This window comes from Salarias fasciatus, unplaced genomic scaffold (genome assembly GCF_902148845.1).
Source record: "Salarias fasciatus unplaced genomic scaffold, fSalaFa1.1, whole genome shotgun sequence".
Classification (NCBI taxonomy): domain Eukaryota; kingdom Metazoa; phylum Chordata; class Actinopteri; order Blenniiformes; family Blenniidae; genus Salarias; species Salarias fasciatus.
This window is the reverse complement of record NW_021941390.1, coordinates 7,501-33,329: the sequence shown is the minus strand read 5'-3', so window position 1 is coordinate 33,329 and position 25,829 is coordinate 7,501. Positions and strand designations below refer to the sequence as shown.

The window sequence follows — 25,829 nt, the reverse complement described above, 5'->3', positions numbered from 1 at the left end:
CCTCATGCTGAGAAACACTCTGGAGCACTTTTTTGATGTTTCAAATGCAGTTGGAGATGTTTGGGGATTTTCGTGGTCAACAAACAGGGACCGACAGAGCCCGACAGAAAAAACGGTCCATAAAGTCCACAAAACGTTCCCATTTCCCTTCATACTGCTCGTCCGCTGTAATCCAAGAGTCCTGAGCGCGTAACGTCCATAATTAATTCTTAACAAGGTAATTCAGTATATTTTAAGAGCCTAAACAGTGCACTTTCATACGCGCACCCTGAACTACGGAAGCCGCGGCAGACCAAGCAACACGCTTGGCGCTTTCAGCGACTACTTTTCTAAATAGCAAGCATAGAAGAAGAAGTTCCGCTGTTTATATTCTGCTGTGAGTGACGGAGCTGTGGACAATCACAAAAGTGATTGGCTGCTGTTTTAAAGCTTTGAATTCGGTGTCCTGCTGAAAGGGCACAAGCGTGTTGCTTGGTCTGCCGAGGCTTCCGTAGTTCAGGGTGCGTGCAGACATGCAATGGAGAAGTATGAGAGCACACTGTTTGGGCTCTTAAAATATACTAAATGACCTCGTTAAGAATTAATTATGGACGTTACGCGCTCAGGACTCTTGGATTACAGCGGACGAGCAGTATGAAGGAAAATGGGAACGTTTTGTGGACTTTATGGACCTTTTTTCTGTCGGGCTCTGTCGGTCCCTGTTTGTTGACCACGAAAATCCCCAAACATCTCCAACTGCATTTCAAACATCAAAAAAGTGCTCCAGAGTGTTTCTCAGCATGAGGGTGAGTAGAAAATGAGGCCAAATCGTTTTTTGGCTGGAGTATTCCTTTAAGCTGGAACTAAACATAATACTTGAAGATGCTCAATGGAAGGATATGTGGGCAGGTCAAAGGTCAATTATGGAAAGAATCTGACTGGAAAACAAAGATCAGGTGTGTTAATACCACCCTAATAATCCTGTTAGTCCTTTATGATGGAGGCAATGTGGAAAAACGGGAGACAACACACACCTTTTAGGACTGAGCAGTATTTTCTGCAGGAAGGTCAAAAGGATTTTAGTTTGGAGGTCAATATTTCACTCAAACTCTCAGGTGTGTGTTCAGGCGCATGTTCAGATGTGCATCCAGGTGTGTGCGGTGTACTGACGTGGACACTGGCATCCTATCGTGTCAAGTGTTCTCTGACATTCTGCTTATTCACTGTTTTTATTTTTACCAACCAATGTAACATCTGGAAGCCTCTGCGGCAGCTGCTGTTGTGATGCTGGGCTGTACAGAAATACAATGATTGATTGATTGATTGACCACAGGAAGTCATTAAAATAGGAGTGAAGCAGCTCAGACCTGTCCTCCTGGTTCTGAAGTCGATGGGGGACGTCCTGGGGCCGCTGTTGCTGGGTGGAGCCGGACCCTGGGTGGTGGGGGACGTCCTGGGGGGCTTGGTCCGGCTCCCCACACCGCTGTGCTGTGCAGCTCGCTGTGCTCTCTGCTGCTGCAGCTCCTGCCACACACCAGCAGGGGGAGACAGAGGACAGTGGAGCAGATGAAACTACGGCCCTGGAAACATTTCAGTCCACCCTGTCAGGGAGTGAAGCCATGCCGGTGCGGCGCTGGGCACCTGGACGGCGGCCAGGCGGGCCAGGCGAGCCTTCTCCTCCCGGATCCGCTTCCTGTCTCGGTCTTTCTTGTGCGGCTCTTCTGGCCGGCCGTCCTCCACCGTTCTCTCCTCCAACTCCTGCAGAAGAGAGGACGGGCAGCGAGCGGAAGCAGGCGCAAACCGGCGAGGAGCCGGCGCAGTCACACCTACCTTTCTTGTACGGTCCAGGAAGCGTCTGAGCGTCGCCCGGCCAGCGCGGCGCCGGTACCAGCGCTGAATGGTGACGGCCGCCCGGTTGACCTGCTGAATGAACCTGTGGAGACAGGACAGCGGCGGTGAGCCCCGGAGCCTCCTGGACTGGAGCGGAGCGAGCGTCGGACCTCTCGGCCTCCTCCTCGGTGACCTCTGACCTCCGGGCCGGGGCCGGGGCCCGGGCGGAGCCGCTGCTGCCAGACCACGCGGAGAAGTTCTTCTGGGACTTGGTGAGGGAGCCGGTGTCCGGTGGAAGGCCGTCGGCGGCCGTGGCCTTCAGGAGGTTGCTGAGGGAGAAATGTCAGAAATCCTTCAAAGCTTCACAAATCAAATGCATCAAATGTAAAACTGACAAAAACATCACACACATCTCACTGTCTGGAGGTAAAACCTGCCCAGACTCACACAGCAGGACACAGTAACAGATGCATTTCTCATACATTTACTGTCGATGGCACAGAGCGCGGAGCCGGTCACGTTGATACGAGACGCGGAGCGGATTGTTGATCGGTGTAGACCACCTCGTACAGTCGGCTCCAAAACACAATCCGCTCCGAGTGAAGCGGATCCTCTCAGTGTTTACATGACACATTTTACAATCAGCTCCACGTACAATCCGCTTAGACGTGGTCCATGTAAACGTGCCCACTGTGTGTGTGTGTGTGTGTGTGTTCAATTGCTAAAACCTGTGATAAAACGGTCAACACAGTGTTTCAAATTAACTGGTTTCCTTGTTAACTGGTGACCGACGATCGTCAGCACTTCCTGCTGCTGCTGCTGGTAGCAGCAGACGTTGAAATCAGACTCATTAAAGCTCGGGTTGGCGATTTGAATTAGATACATTTTTTTAAATACTGGTTAAAATGATCTTTATGACCCGATGGGAAGCAATTCATAGCGTGTTCTTAAAGTAGTTTGGAAAATATCCGCTATCTACAGCAGGAGTAAAACGGGAAAAACAGCAACCAATCGTCTTGCCGGCACACCTTTTTTTAAACCAATCAAATCCCTTCGCCGTTCGACCTGCCCCCTGCGCGTACATGTCAATGGCGTGCACTGACCCTGGTTCAGTGCGCGTAGAAGGACGGAGCGTCATTGCAGAATGGCGGAGAAGAATGTTGGGGGTTTACTTACCGTTGAGAGCGCCATAACTTGGCGTAGTGCAAATAAAGAAAAACGAAGAAACGAAGCGCTGAGGACAGGTTACGGCAGGAACGCACTGGACGCGGAAGCGATGCGAACGTCTCCGCTCCCAACGGGAGCTCCTCCAATGGGGTAGGAGCTGGGCGGAGCCTTGGGGAGATGCTACATTCGTGCTAAATGCTAGTTTTGGAAAGATCGCCAACCCTAGCTTTAAGGGTCTGAACAGCTTTTTGTCTGGTTTTTAACATCTATCAGCAACAAGGGACGAGAAAGAACCCCAGGCGCCAGTTAACAGGAAAACCAGTTCTTCCAAAACACCGGCTCCTCTCCGGGTTCTGGACACTCCTCCTCCGCTAGTCAGCTGCTGCGGAAAAGTGAAACTCGCCGGTTGTTCACATGAAGGCAGCGGAGACAGCTGGACTCAGGAGACACTCGGAAGACACTCGGGAGACACTCGGGAGACACTCGGATCACACTCGGAAGACACTCGGATCACACTCGGAAGACACTCGGGAGACACTCGGGAGACACTCGGAAGACACTCGGGAGACACTCGGAAGACACTCGGGAGACACTCGGGAGACACTCGGGAGACACTCGGGAGACGCTCAGAAGACACTCGGGAGACACTCGGAAGACACTCGGAAGACACTCGGGAGACACTCGGGAGACACTCGGAAGACACTCGGGAGACACTCAGAAGACACTCGGGAGACACTCGGAAGACACTCGGAAGACACTCGGGAGACACTCGGGAGACACTCGGAAGACACTCGGAAGACACTCGGGAGACACTCGGGAGACACTCGGAAGACACTCGGGAGACACTCGGAAGACACTCGGAAGACACTCGGGAGACACTCGGGAGACACTCGGAAGACACTCGGAAGACACTCGGGAGACACTCGGGAGACACTCGGAAGACACTCGGGAGACACTCGGGAGACACTCGGGAGACACTCGGAAGACACTCGGAAGACACTCGGGAGACACTCGGGAGACACTCGGGAGACACTCGGAAGACACTCAGAAGACACTCGGGAGACACTCGGGAGACACTCGGGAGACACTCGGGAGACACTCGGGAGACGCTCAGAAGACACTCGGGAGACACTCGGAAGACACTCGGAAGACACTCGGGAGACACTCGGGAGACACTCGGAAGACACTCGGGAGACACTCAGAAGACACTCGGGAGACACTCGGAAGACACTCGGGAGACACTCGGGAGACACTCGGAAGACACTCGGAAGACACTCGGGAGACACTCGGGAGACACTCGGAAGACACTCGGGAGACACTCGGGAGACACTCGGGAGACACTCGGAAGACACTCGGGAGACACTCGGGAGACACTCGGGAGACACTCGGGAGACACTCGGAAGACAGCTGTGATCCGGCTCTCATTGTTCACTTAAAAGAGCCGTTAAAAACGAACGACTCGTTCATTGAACGTCACAGCGCTACAAGCGAGACCATGTCTCTTTTTTTTGCGGTAAATGTGAGATTATTGCGGGAATTATGCGCCCTTTGGAAAATACGTGGCCCCTGCATAATCAGCGGCAAAAGGGTGATTTATGTGTGAATTCATGCGATCACATAATCGCGTTTTTTTGGGGGTCTAGTTTGAACATTGCTTTGAGGCCGTTGCAGTGAGGATGACGGATTTTTTTCATTTGTGTAAATAAAGATGTCCGTGACTACAGAGTGTGTGTGAGGCTGCCGCTCCACAGGGGGCTCAGGAACCGCTGGACCGGGTCTGGGACGTACTTGAAGGACGGCTTCTGGTTGGAGCTCTTGGGCGTCAGCGGCTTGTCGGAGTGGTTGTTCTGGAAGATGGTGGTGACGGAGTTCCCCACGCCGCCCTTACTGCTCCTGAGGAACACACACAGCTTCATCGCCACAGCTCCACCCAAACCCACTACTGCAGGACAGGATGTGTGTGTGTGTGTGTGTGTGTGTGTGTGTGTGTGTGTGTGTGTGTAAGTCCTGAAGGCAGCAGCAGCTGATCAGCAGGGAAGAGGACCAGAATGCAACAGTGGAGAGACAGGTGGGTGGAGGAGCAGGTGGAGGTGGTGAAGGGAGAGGGGGAGGAGGTGGAGGGAGAGGGGGAGGAGGTGAAGGGAGAAGTGGAGGAGGTGGAGGGAGAGGGGGAGGAGGTGGAGGGAGAGGTGGAGGAGGTGGAGGGAGAGGGGGAGGAGGTGGAGGGAGAGGAGGAGGAGGTGGAGGGAGAGGAGGAGGAGGTGGAGGGAGAGGGGGAGGAGGTGAAGGGAGAAGTGGAGGAGGTGGAGGGAGAGGGGGAGGAGGTGGAGGGAGAGGTGGAGGAGGTGGAGGGAGAGGGGGAGGAGGTGGAGGGAGAGGAGGAGGAGGTGGAGGGAGAGGAGGAGGAGGTGGAGGGAGAGGGGGAGGAGGTGGAGGGAGAGGGGGAGGAGGTGGAGGGAGAGGTGGAGGAGGTAAAGGGAGAAGTGGAGGAGGTGGAGGGAGAGGGGGAGGAGGTGGAGGTGGTGAAGGGAGAGGGGGAGGAGGTGGAGGGAGAGGGGGAGGAGGTGGAGGGAGAGGTGGAGGAGGTGAAGGGAGAAGTGGAGGAGGTGGAGGGAGAGGGGGAGGAGGTGGAGGGAGAGGTGGAGGAGGTGAAGGGAGAGGGGGAGGAGGTGAAGGTGGTGAAGGGAGAGGGGGAGGAGGTGGAGGGAGAGGTGGAGGAGGTGAAGGGAGAAGTGGAGGAGGTGAAGGGAGAGGGGGAGGAGGTGGAGGTGGTGAAGGGAGAGGGGGAGGAGGTGGAGGGAGAGGGGGAGGAGGTGGAGGGAGAGGTGGAGGAGGTGAAGGGAGAAGTGGAGGAGGTGGAGGGAGAGGTGGAGGAGGTGGAGGGAGAGGGGGAGGAGGTGGACTTGCCCACCTGTTGTTGGCGGTGTAGCTGTCAGTCAGATTGCAGCCAGCCTCTGTCCTGCTGCTGCTGGGAGCCTCCACCACACCGGCAGAGCTGCAGGTGGAGGAGGGCGGAGCCAAGGCTCTGGGCTGATCGTCCTCACGAGGAGAAACAAGAAGCAGTTATTTATGAAGAGTTCACCTGAACACAGACGGTCTCTGGAGACTGGACGTTCTCCTCAGCACCACTAGAGGGAGCTGCTGCTCACTTCCTCTCAGCACCACTAGAGGGAGCTGCTGCTCACTTCCTCTCAGCACCACTAGAGGGAGCTGCTGCTCACTTCTCCTCAGCACCACTAGAGGGAGCTGCTGCTCACTTCTCACTTCTCAGCAGGAGTCTGCGGTATACTTTGCCGTTCTCTCTGCTTTTCCAAGATGGCGCGGCAGACGGCAGCCTCGGCACTCCGCTCTCTCTTACTTTTACTTGGCTTGTTTTTCGTATTTTGTCCGGCTTTAAGCAATCCTTCTCTGATCGCCTTCACCAGGAAGAGCTCAGAAACACAGGAAACTCCATTCTCGGAACTTTGTCCCGGTTTTTTCCGACACGGACCGTTTTGCGGCAGACTCTAACCGGCGGAGCAGCGGCTCTCTGAGATTTCCCGGGGACAGACGGGGACGATGCCCCGCAGCTGGTCGAACTGAGACAGCGGGGTTTATGCTCCGCCCCCCTCCATACATCTGGCCAACGTCCATCCATTTGGGCCGACGGCGCCCCCAGTGGAGCGGCTGCTGTCATTGCATGACATCCGCCATGTGTTTGGTCCGTCAGTGGTCGGCTCAAAGGAGCGAGCAGCAAGAAGAACCAAATGATGGAAATGCTGCCCCCGGTGGATGAGCAGTGTTCTGACAGGAAGCAGCAGGCGAGGCTGGAGAGCCTCAGCACTCTGTCCATCGGCACCGCCCCCTTTCTTTATACATGTTCATACAACTGTAAATACAGTCATTCCCTGCTTTTCAGAACTGTTCTAAGTATATTCTCATTCTCCAACATAAAGTCCAGTGATTCTTACTGCTGCTCTATTTGCTTCTTCTTATTCTTGTAGAGTGAAAAACCGGAGTCAAAATCTTTGCTAGTCATGTTCAGACTTGGTCAATAAAGCGGATTCTGATTCCTGTCATCCACCAGGTGACTGTGTGACCGCCGCCGCTCAAAACGCGCTGTTCTCTTCATGTTCTTTACCAGAACGTTCCACGTGCTTCCGTCCCCCGACGTCCTGCCGAGGCTCGCCAGCTTCCTGCGTCCATCTGAGCTGCTGTCAAACAGGGACAAGTAGTCCTGGTCCCGCTCCCAGGCCGGCCTGGGGGACACAATCAGCATCCACAAGTGAGGTCCGGGTACTAGAGTGAGGACTAGATCCCAGACTGAGGACAACATCCCAGACGAAAGACCAGATCCAGATCCCAGACTGAGGACTAGATCCCAGACTGAGGCCCAGAACAACATGAGACAATGACTTCAAATCAAATTTATTCTCACTCCAGAGACACCATGAGCTGAAACAGAGACATCGTGAGCTGAAACAGAGACATCGTGAGCTGAAACAGAGACACCAGGGGCTGAAACAGAGACACCAGGAGCTGAAACAGAGACACCATGAGCTGAAACAGAGACACCAGGGGCTGAAACAGAGACACCAGGAGCTGAAACAGAGACACCATGAACTGAAACAGAGACACCAGGAGCTGAAACAGGGACACCATGAACTGAAACAGAGACACCAGGAGCTGAAACAGGGACACCATGAACTGAAACAGAGACACCAGGAGCTGAAACAGGGACACCATGAACTGAAACAGAGACACCAGGAGCTGAAACAGGGACACCATGAACCGAAACAGAGACACCGTGAACTGAAACAGAGACACCATGAACTGAAACAGAGACACCGTGAGCTGAAACAGAGACACCATGAGCTGAAACAGACACCAGGAGCTGAAACAGAGACACCGTGAACTGAAACAGAGACACCATGAGCTGAAACAGAGACATCGTGAGCTGAAACAGAGACACCAGAGGCTGAAACAGAGACACTGTGAGATGAAACAGAGACACCGTGAACTGAAACAGAGACACCAGGAGCTGAAACAGAGACACCGTGAACTGAAACAGAGACACCAGGAGCTGAAACAGAGACACCATGAGCTGAAACAGGGACACCAGGGGCTGAAACAGAGACACCAGGAGCTGAAACAGAGACAACATGAGCTGAAACAGAGACATCAGGAGCTGAAACAGGGACACCATGAACTGAAACAGAGACACCAGGAGCTGAAACAGGGACACCATGAACTGAAACAGAGACACCGTGAACTGAAACAGAGACACCGTGAACTGAAACAGAGACACCGTGAACTGAAACAGAGACACCGTGAACTGAAACAGAGACACCATGAACTGAAACAGAGACACCGTGAGCTGAAACAGAGACACCATGAACTGAAACAGAGACACCGTGAGCTGAAACAGAGACAACGTGAACTGAAACAGAGACACCAGGGGCTGAAACAGAGACACCATGAACTGAAACAGAGACACCAGGAGCTGAAACAGAGACACCGTGAACTGAAACAGAGACATCGTGAGCTGAAACAGACACATCGTGAGCTGAAACAGAGACACCAGGGGCTGAAACAGGGACACCATGAACTGAAACAGAGACACCATGAGCTGAAACAGAGACATCGTGAGCTGAAACAGAGACATCGTGAGCTGAAACAGAGACACCAGGGGCTGAAACAGAGACACTGTGAGCTGAAACAGAGACACCGTGAGCTGAAACAGAGACACCAGGAGCTGAAACAGAGACACCATGAGCTGAAACAGGGACACCAGGGGCTTAAACAGAGACACCAGGAGCTGAAACAGAGACACCATGAGCTGAAACAGAGACATCGTGAGCTGAAACAGAGACACCAGGGGCTGAAACAGAGACACTGTGAGCTGAAACAGAGACACCGTGAACTGAAACAGAGACACCAGGAGCTGAAACAGAGACATCGTGAGCTGAAACAGAGACACCAGGGGCTGAAACAGAGACACCAGGAGCTGAAACAGGGACACCATGAACTGAAACAGAGACACCAGGAGCTGAAACAGGGACACCATAAACTGAAACAGAGACACACTGAGCTGAAACAGAGACACCATGAGCTGAAACAGAGACACCAGGAGCTGAAACAGAGACACCAGGAGCTGAAACAGAGACACCGTGAGCTGAAACAGAGACATCGTGAGCTGAAACAGAGACACCAGGAGCTGAAACAGAGACACCAGGAGCTGAAACAGAGACATCGTGAGCTGAAACAGAGACACCAGGAGCTGAAACAGAGACACCGTGAGCTGAAACAGAGACACCAGGAGCTGAAACAGAGACACCGTGAGCTGAAACAGAGACATCGTGAGCTGAAACAGAGACACCAGGAGCTGAAACAGAGACACCAGGAGCTGAAACAGAGACATCGTGAGCTGAAACAGAGACACCAGGAGCTGAAACAGAGACACCGTGAGCTGAAACAGAGACACCAGGAGCTGAAACAGAGACACCGTGAGCTGAAACAGAGACATCGTGAGCTGAAACAGAGACACCAGGAGCTGAAACAGAGACACCAGGAGCTGAAACAGAGACACCGTGAGCTGAAACAGAGACACCAGGAGCTGAAACAGAGACACCAGGAGCTGAAACAGAGACACCGTGAGCTGAAACAGAGACACCGTGAGCTGAAACAGAGACACCGTGAGCTGAAACAGAGACACCAGGAGCTGAAACAGAGACACCGTGAGCTGAAACAGAGACATCGTGAGCTGAAACAGAGACACCAGGAGCTGAAACAGAGACGCCGTGAGCTGAAACAGAGACACCGTGAGCTGAAACAGAGACACCGTGAGCTGAAACAGAGACACCAGGAGCTGAAACAGAGACACCAGGAGCTGAAACAGAGACATCGTGAGCTGAAACAGAGACACCGTGAGCTGAAACAGAGACACCGTGAGCTGAAACAGAGACACCAGGAGCTGAAACAGAGACACCAGGAGCTGAAACAGAGACATTGTGAGCTGAACAGAGACACCAGGAGCTGAAACAGAGACACCGTGAGCTGAAACAGAGACACCAGGAGCTGAAACAGAGACACCAGGAGCTGAAACAGAGACACCGTGAGCTGAAACAGAGACACCGTGAGCTGAAACAGAGACACCGTGAGCTGAAACAGAGACACCAGGAGCTGAAACAGAGACGCCGTGAGCTGAAACAGAGACATCGTGAGCTGAAACAGAGACATCGTGAGCTGAAACAGAGACACCAGGAGCTGAAACAGAGACACCAGGAGCTGAAACAGAGACACCAGGAGCTGAAACAGAGACACCAGGAGCTGAAACAGAGACACCAGGAGCTGAAACAGAGACATCGTGAGCTGAAACAGAGACACCAGGAGCTGAAACAGAGACACCAGGAGCTGAAACAGAGACATCGTGAGCTGAAACAGAGACACCAGGAGCTGAAACAGAGACACCGTGAGCTGAAACAGAGACACCAGGAGCTGAAACAGAGACACCAGGAGCTGAAACAGAGACACCGTGAGCTGAAACAGAGACATCGTGAGCTGAAACAGAGACACCAGGAGCTGAAACAGGGACACCGGAATCACTGTTGCGGTCCCACCGGTACATTGGTCCCTATAAAATGGCGGCGGGGACCGATTGAGATCGGACCGGTTTAGGTCCATATGAGCAGGTCCGTTGGCTTTTTTATCATGACATTGCGTCGCTTCTCTTTTAACCTGTTAAACCCTAGGGTTTTTGGTGGCAAGGTTCGCCTAAAAATGCCTATCCATTTTAAATCAACAATATCTCCACCATTATTTGGACAATATGCATAATCTTGGTCTCAATTGATAGCTAAGACCTTACAGAATATAGTTCCAGTGTCAGAAACACTGTGATTTTTAATATGCCTGAGCAAATTTTGATAAAGTAGAGGAAAAAAATGAAATTTTTACCTTCACCGAATTTTTTTTCAGATTCCGCACTGAAAAACTCCATGATGACAATGAAGACAGCTATAATGATGCCACTGGCTGTATTCAGTAACTCCTTGACTACAACTGTACGAAGTTTCATGAGATTAGCTCAAAGCACATAGATTTTATAGGGTTCAGTTTGGATAGTACCAGGCGAACCCTCCATTTGGCCACTTGGAGACCAACCTGTGCCAAACTACACTAAGTGGGTTTTTTTTTCTTTGAAAGGAATCTGACTTTAAAATACCTTTAATTTCCACTACAAGGGTCTGTATATATACAAAGGACCCTTTGGTTCTGACATTTAGCCACTATATTAGCAGTTTCTGCATAGTTTTTGTGGAGAAACTTATAATTGTGCACAGTATTGTGCACCGTATGAAATACATTTTTATACATGACTGAACCATAACATTTAGCTTCCAACTGAAATATATTTATAATAATATAATCAATACAAGAATAGCCAATTATATCACTGAGAAAACAAAAAATTATACCCTTTGAAATATGTAAACAATCATATCTGCAAAATGCGCATCAAGAAAAAAACAAAAAACAATGTACAATTAGCTGTGAAAAAGCTCAATGAAGATAAATGTGCATGTTTCAGAATTAAAGAATTGCTAAATATGTCAGAAACAATCACTTATTGCCATCCGCGTGCGTCTCTGCAGTGCGCACCGGCGCACCTGCAATCCAAGATGGCGGCGGCGCTCGTAGTGTTATGTTCGAAGCTGTCTCCCAGCTGGATGATCCCCCAGTCACGTGTAACATATCGTTGGAAAGCTCGCGAGACGTAGAACATCAACAAACGTGATTTGAGCCCCCAGGGTTAACGACGAGCCCACAAGATGGCGACACGAGGCAGCATATAAACATTGTGGCGCACGACGCTCCTTCACTTCGCTAGAGGATTATGAAGTCAATTTTGGTCAGAGGAGAGCCTGGATAGGTGGAAAATGACCAGAAAACGGTAAGGAAATAAAATATGTTGTGTTTTGTGTGAATAGCTTTGAGATTTGGCAATGAAGTGTGTGAGAATCATGCAATCTGAGGTGCTGGCTGTGAAATGTGAAGATCGGCTTTTGGTTTGTTTTGCCGCTGACGGGAGCTGGTCGGCTCAGAGAACATTCTGCCTGGTGTCATCTTAAAGAGCAGCTTTTCTAGTTTCACGAGATACCAAATATGTTGGGATGGAGCATACGGACCGTGCGTTCTGTAGCGTTTTGTGTCGGCAGGTGCGGGTGAGGGGGGCGTGTCGAAATGTTGCATACGAATTTTAAAGTTGTAATAAATCAAACACTCGGTCATCAAAGTGCAGTTTGAGTGTTCAGTTAGTGAGATTAAGGCTTATTGTTTGAGACACAGTTGAAAGAAAACATCATCACAGCATTTTAGTCACTTTTTACACATGTTGAAGTGGAGCGTAAAAATTTTGAACCCGGTACCGGGTCCGTCGGGCCAAACGGGTTAATGAATCGGTCATAACCAACACGCCTCGTAACTCCGGGGTTCCATTCTCACATTCTTCTTCTCTGTGCTTCACGCTGCACCATGCATCTAACAACCACAATGCGCCCTCTGCTGGATTGAAGGAGGTACTGCTTGATTCCGGCGCTGCTGTGAACTCCAAACAACAAACACTTCAGAACACGATGACAGCAGTGGGTGTGAACAGTCGTAACTGTAAATATGCAAATCTGCCAAACAGTTAATGATTTACTGCGATACTACAGTTCTCCAGCCCTGAATGAGGAAGTCACAGCTGCAGAACAACATCAATGAACATCAGTGAGAGAGGTCCTCCAGGGTCTACTGGTCCTCCAGGGTCTACTGGTCCTCCAGGGTCTGATACATACACAGACAAAACCTGGTCAGATTAAGACCTGAACAGAACCAGAATCTACATCAACATTCACAGCCATCAGCAGGATCTCAGCTAAAACATTTAGTTTCAATTGGGAGCAAGGACATGATAAGAAATGTGGTTTGTGCTGGTATGGATTCCAGGGTGAATGAGCCGCCACCACCAAAGGAACTAGTCAAAGCTGGGATGCTTCAATCAGCAATTAGCAACATGCATACCTGCAGCAAAATAAATAAAAATCATTTCATAAATTTGCAGCTGAGGGTGGGCCATACAGCAAGAGAAGCTCTACCATCCCAGACACAGAGCAGCAGATAGACAGAAACAGAACGAAACAAGCACAACAAAATACAACAGTTTAATTAAGAAATTATTGTTGGATCCTGTTTTTGATCAGCATTTTACAAAATTGAAAATTAAGGACCTGCTAAAACTTGTGAGAACCTGTTAAATTTTCTGAGGACCTGCTGAAAAAATTTGGAGGGCCTGTTAGAATGTTGAGGAATTTCATGCCCTGGTTTGACCTCATCCAGTCTTTCTACTGGCGGACCTGTCACTGGTGGAGGAACGGTCCCTGTTTCTGCCTTCGGCGATCACATGACACGACCCGGCTGCAGAACCAGGACCCGAGCTGCTGGAGCTCCAGGCACTGCGTTCACATGCAGTCAGAACCTTTCATGACCAGAACATCAGCGACGACCCGGTTACGTACAGCCAGGCAAACACCGCCAAAAACCCAAATGTTCTGGTTTTTAAAAACCAGACTCAGGGCCCTGGTTACTCCTGTTCCACAGTGAAGATCTGGTCCTGTATCAGGACATCCCCACTCAAACCAACCTCTTGTTCTGCACATGCTGCATGCGGCGTCTGGAGAAACACAGCGGGAAACAAACATGGCGGATCAGAGTGGCGAGTCGTAGCAGCAGGAACTGCTCCACCTGGCACCGTTTCCCCCGGACATGTTCAAATGGAACACGCTCTGTTCCCGGGAGCAGCGGTCGTGTTCAGACGCCCTGGTTGTTCACCGGAGGACAGAACAGACAGAGACCATGAGTCTGGCTCCGGCTCCTCCCCCACCTGCCTCCAGGTGTCTGGCTGGACATGAAGACCATGAGGACCAGGAGGACCAGGAGGCCCAGGAGGACCAGGAGGACCAGGAGGCCCAGGAGGACCAGGAGGACCAGGAGGACCAGGAGGACCAGGAGGGTGAGGGACTGCTGCTGGACCCCTCCCCCTGCTGCTGCTGGACCCGCCTCCTGCTTGGACTCGCCCCCCTGCTGCTGCTGGACCCGCCTCCTGCTTGGACTCGCCCCCCTACTGATTTTTGGTTTAGGGTTACGATCAGGTTCAGGTCAGGTTTAGGGTCTGGGTTCGGGTTCGGCATTAATTTTTGATGGTTCGGGTTCAGGGCTGGAAATGCTTCATGTCAATCAGTGTCCTCACAACATACAGCTGTACAAACGCGCGCGTGTGTGTGTGTGTGTGTGTGTGTGTGTGCGTGCGTGCGTGCGTGCGTGCGTGCGTGTGTGCGTGTGAGTGCGTGCGTGCGTGCGTGCGTGCGTGCGTGCGTGCGTGCGTGCGTGCGTGCGTGCGTGCGTGCGTGCGTGCGTGCGTGTGTGCACCCAGCTGACTCAATGAAAAGCAGCCTGACAGCATTCAGGAGCACATTCCTCCACTTTCTGCAGTAGCAGTGCCTGATGGGGGGAGGGGGGGGGGGGGGCATATTAAGGTGGAGGGCAACCTGACACCCCCCCCCAACAGCCACCCAGCCCCCTCCTGCACACCAACACTGCCTTTGTCCACTCAGACCAGCAGAGCTTCAGGACCAACAGCTGCTGCACCTTTCGATCAGGGAGGAGCAGCTGTGACAGCGTGACCTCTGACCCCAAAGACCAAGAGGTCAAATGCTGACCTCCAGAGACTGATGGCACTTAAGGTCACTCAGGTCATTTCAGTCTCAAGGAGAAGCTGTGATCCCACTGCTGTGTGTGTGTGTGTGTGTGTGTGTACCTTGTGCTGAGGGTGGGTTGCTGGTTGACCTGGGTGGTGCTGTTGCAGCGCCGCAGGTTCTTGATGGAGCGGCAGCTACCTAAGCCCACATCAGTCTGTGACTCACCACACACACACACACACACACACACACACACACACACACACACACACACACACAAAAGAAGAAAGAAAGAAAGAATAAAGAAGTTAGAAACCCTAACCCGCACACACACTAGCGGTCCGCACAGCCTCCATGAGGACGGCAGCTGACATCAACACCAAACTGTCCGACTGTGAACGAGGCCCCGCCTGTCTGTCGGACGCCGCCCAGAAGAAGACGGAACAAAAGCTCCGTCTCTCACGGTGGGATCCGGTCCTCGGCCCCGGGTCCTGGGTCCTCGGCCACGGGTCCTGGGCCCCGGGTCCTGGGCCCCGGGTCCCACCGTTTCAACGACCGGCAGAGTTTAGGGTCCTCCTGATCTCGGCCTTGATGGCAAATCCCGATTTTCAAAGGTGTCTTCCGACCACTCACTAGGTGACCCGCAGGACGGACTGGAGACAGGCGGTCTGGAGCACCTTGTCCAGCCCGTCAGTAGAGGTCAGCAGAGCGGACCTGAAAAGGCCTGCCTAGTCCTGGAGGCACCGGAACCGGTACCGTCTCCGGTGCTGAGCTGAGCGGCTGATGAACCGCCACCGCCTGCAGTACCAGCCGGTCTGGGACGAGGAACGTCCAGGCTTCACTTCCCTGTCCCCAGGCCGGTTCCCGGTCCCCAGGCCGTCCCCAGGCCGTCCCCAGGCCGTCCCCAGGCACCACAGGGCTTCTGGAGGGGAGCAAGCAGAAGCTGTGCAGAGCCACACAAACAGCTCCGTAGTCTTCCCCAGGACAGGGCGGACAGCCTGGAGGACAGCCTGGAGGACAGCCTGGAGGACAGCCTAGAGGACAGCCTGGAGGACAGCCTGGAGGACAGCCTGGAGGACAGCCTGGAGGACAGCCTAGAGGACAGCCTAGAGGACAGCCTGGAGGACAGCCTAGAGGACAGCCTGGAGGACAGCCTAGAGGACAGCCTAGAGGACAGCCTGGAGGACAGCCTGGAGGACAGCCTGGAGGACAGCCTGGAGGACAGCCTGGAGGACAGCCTGGAGGACAGCCTGGAGGACATTAAAATATAAGTACGGTTTAGACAGTTTTCATGTTGTTTATAGAACAGTACTGCGCATGGCCGTAAACAAAGCTTCCAGGTCAGAGGTCAACAGAGGGACCCCGGGCCGTGGTGGAGGACAGGCTGAGGGACCAGGGGGGGACTGCACAAAAGTCGGATAAAAACATCCAGGATAAATGAAAATGCGCGGCTTGAGTCAGCCCAGTCGCTGTTTTCTCGGATTAATCGGTTGCACGTTTGCCGAGCCAGGATGAAAAGACACGGTGAGTCCAGCCAGGTGAGGAGCATCAGGATCAGTGGCGTCACGGCGTTCTTCAGAAGACCACGGCATCGATCACAGAATCACAGATTGAAAATCGAAGCTTCACCAGGAAAACCTGCACTGTCAATGAGGGATTCTGCGCAGCCTGAGCGTCTGACGTCACTCCGGTGAGTGTTTTCCATGTTTTCCGTGTTGCTGAAGCCTGCGAGCGACTGAAGTGCTTGCTGTTTCTCTCTTGTTATTACTGTTAATTCACGAAGCAATCAAAAATCGGGGTTATTTACGCCCCCGGGGTTACTTTCACCCCCGATTGACCAAGCGATCTCTCGTGAATTACATTTCTTCTCCGCCGTTAGCGCCACCGGCGTGCTAACTAGCTTAGCATGCTAACTAGCTTGGTCCGCCGGGACCGCTGTGGCGTCCTCCCCTCTGTCTTCTTTTCTTTCCTGCTCAGTGTGCCGTATGTTGAGTCAGAACCTGCCTCCCTGGACGATAGGGGTATTTGCGTAAAGTGCAGTGTATTGACAGCGCTGGAGGCCAGGGTAACCGAGTTAGAGGAGCGGCTGCACAGATGTGAGGGGCAGGGCAGCGCTAGCTACAGCCGGGACAAGACCAGGACCGGTTTGTGATGGTCCGGAGGAAGGCTAGTGCTAAGCACCGCCACGTAGCACTCCAAGAACCGCTTCACGTCTGCAATAGGTTCTCTCCCCTCAGCGACGACACGCCGGCTGAACTGGACACGCTGGTGATTGGCAGCTCTATAGTTAGAGACGTGAAGCTGCCAGAGGTGAAGGTTAGGTGTTACCCGGGGGCCAGAGTGGGGGACATCGAGGGGAACCTTAGGCTTTTAAAACAGGAAGGTAGGAGATTCCGTCGAGTCCTGATTCTCGCAGGCGGTAATGATGCCCAGCGGAGACAATCAGAGGTGCTCAAATTACAAGTAGCCTCGGTGTGTGAATTGGCTAAGTCGATGTCTGATGCTGTAATATTCTCTGGTCCCCTGCCCAATTTGGTCAATGATGAAATGTATAGCCGACTTTCATCATTCAATCGCTGGTTGTCTGGATGGAGTGAGGAAAACAGAGTTATTTTTCTAAACAACTGGTGCACCTTCTGGGGAAAGCCTGGGCTCATCCGCAGGGATGGCATCCACCCAACTTTGGATGGTGCAGCCCTTTTAGCTCACAATATGGCTGATCGGCTCAGTACGCTAAATTGACAATCCAGCTCTGAGCCCCGGGCGCAGAGCAGTCGTGTAGAACACTCCTCTGTTGATCTTGTTGATCCCGTCACTAATCCTGCTCCCGGATTTTTACAAGTCCAGCATGGAGGTTTACCTAGGCTAACAGAGACTGAGTCTGTCCAAAGTGCTCAAAGCATTAGAAAAAAGTCAATGGGTAAAAAGCTTAACACCTGTAGAGACAGAATAACTCTTCCAGTAGGAAATACATCAAATGTGGTCTACTAAACATTAGAGCAATCTCCACTAAATCTCTGTTAGTTAATGACCTTATCGGTGACAATAACATTGATCTCCTTGCTCTAACAGAAACTTGGCTCCAGCAAGATGACTATGTGAGGCTCAATGAATGTACCCCTCCAACCTATGTTAATTTCCAAACAGCTAGATCAACAGGTGGAGGTGGAGGTGTGGCAGTGATTTCCCACTCCAGTCTTCTTCTTAAACCCAAAACTAATGTTAAACTCAACTCTTTTGAAAGCTTAATACTAACGCTTACTTGTCCAAATTGGAAGAATCAAAAAGCTGTGCTATTAATTATTGTGTATCGACCTCCTGGTCCTTACTCTGACTTTTTAACTGAGTTCTCAGAGTTTTTAAGCAATATAGTATTGACTCATAACAAGATCCTTATAATAGGTGACTTTAACATCCATGTGGATGATTCTGGTGACAGTTTGAGTAATGCGTTTATTGCAGTATTAGATAGTATCGGTTTCTCTCAAAATGTTGATGAATCCACTCATAGTCACAAGAACACCCTGGATCTGGTCTTAACATATGGGATAGAGGTCAGGGACCTAGATGTTCTCCCTCAGAACCCCATACTCTCAGACCATTGTTTGATTACTTTTCAGGTTTTGATTGAAGACTACTGTGCTCAAAAAGATAAAATTCAGCTGATACGGACATTATCTGAAAAATCTGTGGCTCGGTACAAAGAATTGATCCAGCCTGCATTTGCTGCATTATCTTGTGAACTCACAGAAATGAGCTTATTGACCAGTGGTGATAATAGTGATCAGTTTGTTGACAGTGCTATGCACTCACTAAAATCTGCCCTTGACGTAGTGGCCCCGTTGCAGCTGAAAACCAATCGACCCAGGCGCGTTGCTCCATGGTTTAATTCTGAAACCCGTGTTCTCAAACAAAAAACTCGGCAATTAGAAAGACTGTGGCGCAAATCTAAATCGGGACAATCTCTGAAGGCCTGGAAATGTAGCTTGCTAAGCTATAAACAAACTCTTTTTAAAGCCAAGACATTATATTACTCTTGTTTAATAGAAATAAACAAAAATAACCCTCGGTTTCTGTTCAACACTGTAGCCAGACTGACAAACAGTCATACTGCAGTGGAACCAGTAATCCCAGAATCTTTAAACTGCCATGACTTTCTTAAATTCTTTAATGATAAAATCATAACCATCAGAGGTAAAATCAGTGAAGCGCTTTCCTCAGATCAAGCTCAGGGAATCCAGCCACTGCCTCCACCTGAAATACCTGAAATACTAGATAGTTTCTCACCAGTAAATGGGGCTGAGATTACTTCAATTGTAATGTCTTCTAAAACCTCAACCTGTCTCCTAGATCCAATTCCAACTAAGCTTTTCAAAGATATTCTTCCAGTTATCTTAAATACGATCATAACTATAATAAATACGTCTCTAGAAAATGGCTATGTGCCACAGTCATTTAAATTCACAGTAATCAAACCACTGCTGAAAAAACCTGATCTTGATCCTGATATTCTAGCTAACTACAGACCGATATCAAATCTGCCTTTTATTTCAAAAGTCCTGGAAAAAGTTGTGGTTAAACAGCTTTACCGCCACCTACAGGACAATAGTTTATTTGAGAAATTTCAGTCAGGATATAGAGCTTATCACAGCACTGAGACTGCGTTAGTTAAAGTCACTAATGACTTGCTATTGGCGGCTGACGCAGGTCTAGTCTCAGTCCTGGTTCTCCTAGACCTCAGTGCAGCTTTTGATACAATCGACCACAATATTCTCCTGCAGAGGTTAGAATGTGAGGTCGGCATCAGAGGAAAAGCCCTCTGCTGGTTCAAATCCTATTTATCTAACAGGTACCAATTTGTTCACGTTAACCAACAGTCCTCACCGTGCTCCCAGGTCAGTTATGGGGTTCCTCAAGGGTCCGTGCTCGGGCCAATTTTATTTCTGTTATATATGCTTCCTTTAGGGAACATAATTAGAAGCCACGACATCAATTTTCATTGCTATGCAGATGACACACAACTGTATTTATCTATGAAACCTGATCAAACTAATCAAATAGACAGACTCAGTGACTGTATCAGAGAAATTAAATCCTGGATGACTACGAACTATCTCCGTCTGAATCCTGGCAAAACAGAGGTCATTATACTAGGCCCCCATAAACTGAGAGAGTGTCTATCTGAACAGATTATCACCTTAGATAACGTCAGTGTATCCTCCTCCTCTACTGTCAGGAACCTCGGGGTCTTATTTGATCAGGATATCTCCTTTAAAGCACACATCAACCTGGCTTGGAAAACAGCATATTTCCACTTGCGCAACATAGCTAAAATAAGAAACATTCTACCTAGAAGTGATGCAGAAAAACTCATCCATGCATTTGTTTCCACTAGACTGGACTACTGCAACTCCCTTCTCGCAGCCTGCCCAAAAAGTGCATTAAAAAACTTTCAGTTGGTTCAAAATGCGGCCGCCAGATTATTAACTGGAACTAGAAGACGTGAACACATTACTCCCGTTCTAAAATCTCTTCACTGGCTTCCTGTCGAGTTTAGAGTTAGATTTAAAATCCTTCTCCTCACTTACAAAATTCTAAATGGGATGGCTCCGACCTATCTCCAAGATGCTTTAACGCCTTATCAACCAATCAGAGCACTTCGCTCTCAAAATGCAGGGTTACTGGTGACTCCTAGAGTCTCTAAATGGACACTAGGTGGAAGAGCCTTTAGCTATCAGGCACCGTTTTTATGGAACCAGCTTCCAAGTGGTGTCAAAGAGGCAGACACAGTCTCCACATTTAAGGTGAGGCTCAAGACGTTTCTCTTCGATGCAGCCTATGATCAGGTCAGCTAGGGATTCTAAACTAAACTAAACTAAACTAAACTAAACTATCCAAACTAAAGTAAACCAAACTAAACTACAGTAAACCAAACCAAACCAAACCAAACCCAACTAAACTAAACTAAACTAAACTAAACTAAACTAAACTAAACCAAATTACACTAAACAAAATTAAACTAAACCAAACTAAATTAAACTAAACTAAACTACACTAACTAAATACTAGTTTAAACAGTAAAATATCCACAAAGCTGCCCTAGGAGCTAGAATGCTGTGGGAAGTACGGTGCACTGAGCCCTGTCCTCTAATGTCTGAATGTTCTTCCCTTTAGTCCCTTCATTGCTTTTCACCTGCTGTCCCCCCCTTCGAGGGGGAGTCTTCTCCAGTTTCAGTTGCTGACTCCACTATTACGAGGGCCTACGAACAAGCTCCGTCCGGACCGGGAGGACACTCCTGTCGGTCCTGCCCGCGGACTGGCTTTGGTTCTACTTCTGGGATCCGTGGTTCTTGTGCTGGACCGTCCAACCGACTGTCCTCAACATAGTCCCAGGCTTTACTTCTTATTGTCTCATGCTAGCTGTTGCCAAAGCTGTCCGTCCCTGGGAGAGGGATCCCTCCATACTGTGGTTCTCCCCAAGATCTCTTCTTCTCCCACTGGGTTTCTGGAGGTTTTTCTTGCCGGATGTGAGGGTCGAAGGCGGTGGTTGCTTCGTTCTGTCTCGTTACTGTAAATATTGACATATTACCATTATGCTTATTCACTGTTTTTACTTTTACCGACCAATGTAACATCTTGAAGCCGCTGAGGCAGCTGTTGTTGTGATACTGGGCTATACAAAAATAAATTGATTGATTGATTGATTGAAAATGGAACAAGGACGAGCGTCTTCCTTCACCGGGACGAGCAGCAGTGTGGACTGTACCACGGCTGTCGGGGGGCTCACTTAGAAAGGGGGGGCAGAGCGAGGACTTTACACAAAACACGTCCATTAATTTCACTCCATATATTCCAGCCTGTACGTCTGCTTTAAGTGACGTTTAAGGCACAGCGCCCCCACGCTTCAATGGTGAGGACAGGTACTGCATGCAGGCCGCAGCTTTATTGAAGTGAAATCGTGACGCTCAGATCAGACACTAAAAATGGCCTCATTCTGCATATGATCCATGATATGATCATACAAAAATGATAATAATAAAATACAGGAAATACACGGGGGAAACAGCATTTTGCCAATATTTAGGATATTTATTTTAAAGGTCTAATACACAATTTTCTTGAAAAGACGAAGCCCCAAGTCTGTTACTCACTTTTTAAATAACGCCATGCTCCAGACCATCCGCCCGGCTCTCCTGCTTCTGCCAGGAAACGCGGAAGTGTACGAGCGCGACCTCCTCTTCTCCGGCGTGCACGGCTCTGTTTACAGTTTCTGCGATCCGCCTCGCTCATAAATAAAGCTTTTTTTCCGAAACAGTTTCAGTTTCATTATGTCAGACTCGCCATCGGTCAGTACGAGCTCAGAAGCTCACGGCTACAGAAACACTCTGAATGCGCAAAAGGGAGAAGCTGATTGGGCGCGAGCACGGAGAACCGCCTTACGAAAGCAGCTCGTCAGAAAGACTGACAAACAGACCCAGCAGTTATTTAGGTGATCCACCCGGAAATCAAAATCGTGTATTATACCTTTAAGAATATTTCAGCTCTGTGTCGTGTTCTCTATGGAATCAGCTGTTCTCCTGCTGGGTTCTGCTTCATCCTCATCTGTCATGAAGAACCAACCAGAACAGAACCTGCAGCAGGTGGAAACCAGACAGAACAATATTCTGCAGTCTGCTCAGTTACTGAAGTGTCGCCCAAAGAGCAGTTATCAAATGAAGTGATGAATCTGTTTCTTCTGAGAATGAATTTCTGTCTGATTTTAGCCGTTACAGAGTGGAGTCAGAATGATGTGGGACCGTTCACTCCTGAAGCTGGAGTCCTGAAACTGGAGGATTTTCCTATTTTCAGGAGACAGTTCAGACAACATGATGCTGTCTGTTATACTGTGTCCATTTCAGTGGTGTGAGACTTTTATCTTTCCTTTGTTTCTCATTGTACTCATCGTGTAGCTTCAGGGTTGTTTTATTTTATTTCTTATTCTTTATTTTCTACATCAGTGTGGTTTAGTACCAACTTCATTAAGATTTTTTTCCATTGTCTTTACAGTTGTGAACCTTTTATTGTAGGACTTGTATTAATGAAGAAAGGATTCTGAAACGTCTGTGCTGAAAGTTATGTTGGTCTTCATATAATCTGAGCAACAAAATAATCCTAAAGTCAACCAGACCCTGCAGATGCAGCGACTACAGCTGGAAGGTTTGGCTGCAGGAGGATTAAATGATGTAATGTGCAGAAAAATCCAGGAAATGCTGTAAGCCACGCCCACTTCTCTCAGACAGCAGTTTAATCTGATCCTGGTAGTTATCCTGCTGTGGAGCAGCGAGCTGCAGAGGATAGATCACCATGGTGACTGGCCCGGGATCAACTGGGCCAGCTTTTGTGCAACCGACTGGAGGATAACTTCATCCAGGATCACCACAGGATCACCACAGGATCGCCACAGGATCACCACAGGATCACCACAGGATCACCACAGGATCGCCACAGGATCGCCACAGGATCACCACAGGATCGCCACAGGATCACCACAGGATCACCACAGGATCGCCACAGTTTGCAGGCTTAATCCCTTACCCTGGTTTTGTGTAATACCCCCCAGGAGGACATGTTGGTGAAACTAACGAGTTTCTGGACGATGAAAGCGTTTGAGGAGCAGCGTTCCCGACGCCCCGTCTGCTAGACCTGTACGGACCCGCCGCTCCATCTGGATCTAAAGTTCTCCTGAAGCTCTGCTGGGACCAGAACAGCCTTTGGTGGCCCCAGTGTGGCCCCGGTGTGGCTCCACTGGCCCCGCTGTGGCCCCGGTGTGGCTCCACTGGCCCCACTGTGGCCACCCTGGCCCCGGTGTGGCCCCGGTGTGGGCCCACTGGCCCCGGTGTGGCTCCACTGGCCCTGGTGTGGCCCCGGTGTGGCTCCACTGGCCCCGGTGTGGCCCCGGTGTGGCCCCGGTGTGGTCCCACTGGCCCCGGTGTGGCCCCGGTGTGGCCCCGGTGTGGCCCCACTGGCCCTGGTGTGGCCCCGGTGTGGCCCCGGTGTGGCTCCACTGGCCCCGGTGTGGCCCCGGTGTGGCCCCCGGTGTGGCCCCGGTGTGGCTCCACTGGCCCCGGTGTGGCCCCGGTGTGGCCCCGGTGTGGCCCCGGTGTGGCCCCGGTGTGGCTCCACTGGCCCCGGTGTGGCCCCGGTGTGGCCCCGGTGTGGCCCCGGTGTGGCCCCGGTGTGGCTCCACTGGCCCCGGTGTGGCCCCGGTGTGGCCCCGGTGTGGCCCCGGTGTGGCTCCACTGGCCCCGGTGTGGCCCCGGTGTGGCCCCGGTGTGGCTCCACTGGCCCCGGTGTGGCCCCGGTGTGGCCCCACTGGCCCTGGTGTGGCCCCGGCGTGGCCCCGGTGTGGCCCTGGTGTGGCCCCGGTGTGGCCCTGGTGTGGCCCCGGTGTGGCCCCGGTGTGGCCCCGGTGTGGCCCCGGTGTGGCTCCACTGGCCCCGGTGTGGCCCCGGTGTGGCCCCGGCGTGGCCCCGGTGTGGCCCTGGTGTGGCCCCGGTGTGGCCCCGGTGTGGCCCCGGCGTGGCCCCGGCGTGGCCCCGGCGTGGCCCCACTGGCCCCGGTGTGGCCCCGGTGTGGCCCCGGTGTGGCCCCGGCGTGGCCCCGGTGTGGCCCCGGTGTGGCCCCACTGGCCCCGGTGTGGCCCCGGTGTGGCCCCGGTGTGGCCCCGGTGTGGCTCCACTGGCCCCGGTGTGGCCCCGGTGTGGCCCCGGTGTGGCTCCACTGGCCCCGGTGTGGCCCCGGTGTGGCCCCGGTGTGGCCCCGGTGTGGCTCCACTGGCCCCGGTGTGGCCCCGGTGTGGCCCCGGTGTGGCCCCGGTGTGGCCCCGGCGTGGCCCCGGTGTGGCCCCGGTGTGGCCCCGGTGTGGCCCCGGCGTGGCCCCGGCGTGGCCCCGGTGTGGCCCCGGTGTGGCCCCGGTGTGGCCCGGTGTGGCTCCACTGGCCCCGGTGTGGCTCCACTGGCCCCGGTGTGGCCCCGGTGTGGCCCCGGTGTGGCCCCGGTGTGGCCCCGGTGTGGCTCCACTGGCCCCGGTGTGGCCCCGGTGTGGCCCCGGTGTGGCCCCGGTGTGGCCCCGGTGTGGCCCAGGCGTGGCCCCGGTGTGGCCCTGGTGTGGCCCCGGTGTGGCCCCGGTGTGGCCCCGGCGTGGCCCCGGCGTGGCCCCGGTGTGGCCCCACTGGCCCCGGTGTGGCCCCGGTGTGGCCCCGGTGTGGCCCCGGCGTGGCCCCGGTGTGGCCCCACTGGCCCCGGTGTGGCCCCGGTGTGGCCCCGGTGTGGCCCCGGTGTGGCCCGGTGTGGCCCCGGTGTGGCTCCACTGGCCCCGGTGTGGCTCCACTGGCCCCGGTGTGGCTCCACTGGCCCCGGTGTGGCCCCGGTGTGGCCCCGGTGTGGCCCCGGTGTGGCCCCGGTGTGGCTCCACTGGCCCCGGTGTGGCCCCGGTGTGGCCCCGGTGTGGCCCCGGTGTGGCCCCGGTGTGGCTCCACTGGCCCCGGTGTGGCCCCGGTGTGGCCCCGGTGTGGCCCCGGTGTGGCTCCACTGGCCCCGGTGTGGCCCCGGCGTGGCCCCGGCGTGGCCCCGGCGTGGCCCCGGCGTGGCCCCGGCGTGGCCCCGGTGTGGCTCCACTGGCCCCGGTGTGGCTCCACTGGCCCCGGTGTGGCCCCGGTGTGGCCCCGGCGTGGCCCCGGCGTGGCCCCGGTGTGGCTCCACTGGCCCCGGCGTGGCCCCGGCGTGGCCCCGGCGTGGCCCCGGTGTGGCCCCGGTGTGGCTCCACTGGCCCCGGCGTGGCCCCGGCATAGCCCCGGCGTGGCCCCGGTGTGGCTCCACTGGCCCCGGTGTGGCCCCGGCATAGCCCCGGCGTGGCCCCGGTGTGGCTCCACTGGCCCCGGTGTGGCCCCGGTGTGGCCCCGGTGTGGCCCCGGTGTGGCTCCACTGGCCCCGGTGTGGCCCCGGTGTGGCCCCGGTGTGGCCCCGGTGTGGCCCCGGTGTGGCTCCACTGGCCCCGGTGTGGCCCCGGTGTGGCCCCGGTGTGGCCCCGGTGTGGCTCCACTGGCCCCGGTGTGGCCCCGGTGTGGCCCCGGCGTGGCCCCGGCGTGGCCCCGGCGT

At 52.9% G+C, this 25,829-nt stretch overlaps 1 protein-coding gene across 6 annotated transcripts in view; it reads right to left on the bottom strand.

The window, feature by feature from the left end:
- cep131 (centrosomal protein 131) overlaps positions 1-25,829 on the bottom strand; it is an 88,319-nt gene that overhangs the window by 56,640 nt on the left and 5,850 nt on the right. For all 6 annotated transcript variants that reach the window (XM_030087599.1, XM_030087598.1, XM_030087602.1 and 3 more), the window contains exons 3-10: positions 14,813-14,907; positions 7,097-7,214; positions 5,888-6,015; positions 4,765-4,869; positions 1,980-2,138; positions 1,810-1,912; positions 1,621-1,737; positions 1,347-1,503 (exon numbers count right to left, since the gene is read on the bottom strand). In XM_030087599.1, coding sequence (XP_029943459.1) covers positions 1,347-1,503; positions 1,621-1,737; positions 1,810-1,912; positions 1,980-2,138; positions 4,765-4,869; positions 5,888-6,015; positions 7,097-7,214; positions 14,813-14,907 — 982 coding nt within the window. The remainder of the gene's footprint in view (positions 1-1,346; positions 1,504-1,620; positions 1,738-1,809; positions 1,913-1,979; positions 2,139-4,764; positions 4,870-5,887; positions 6,016-7,096; positions 7,215-14,812; positions 14,908-25,829) is intronic.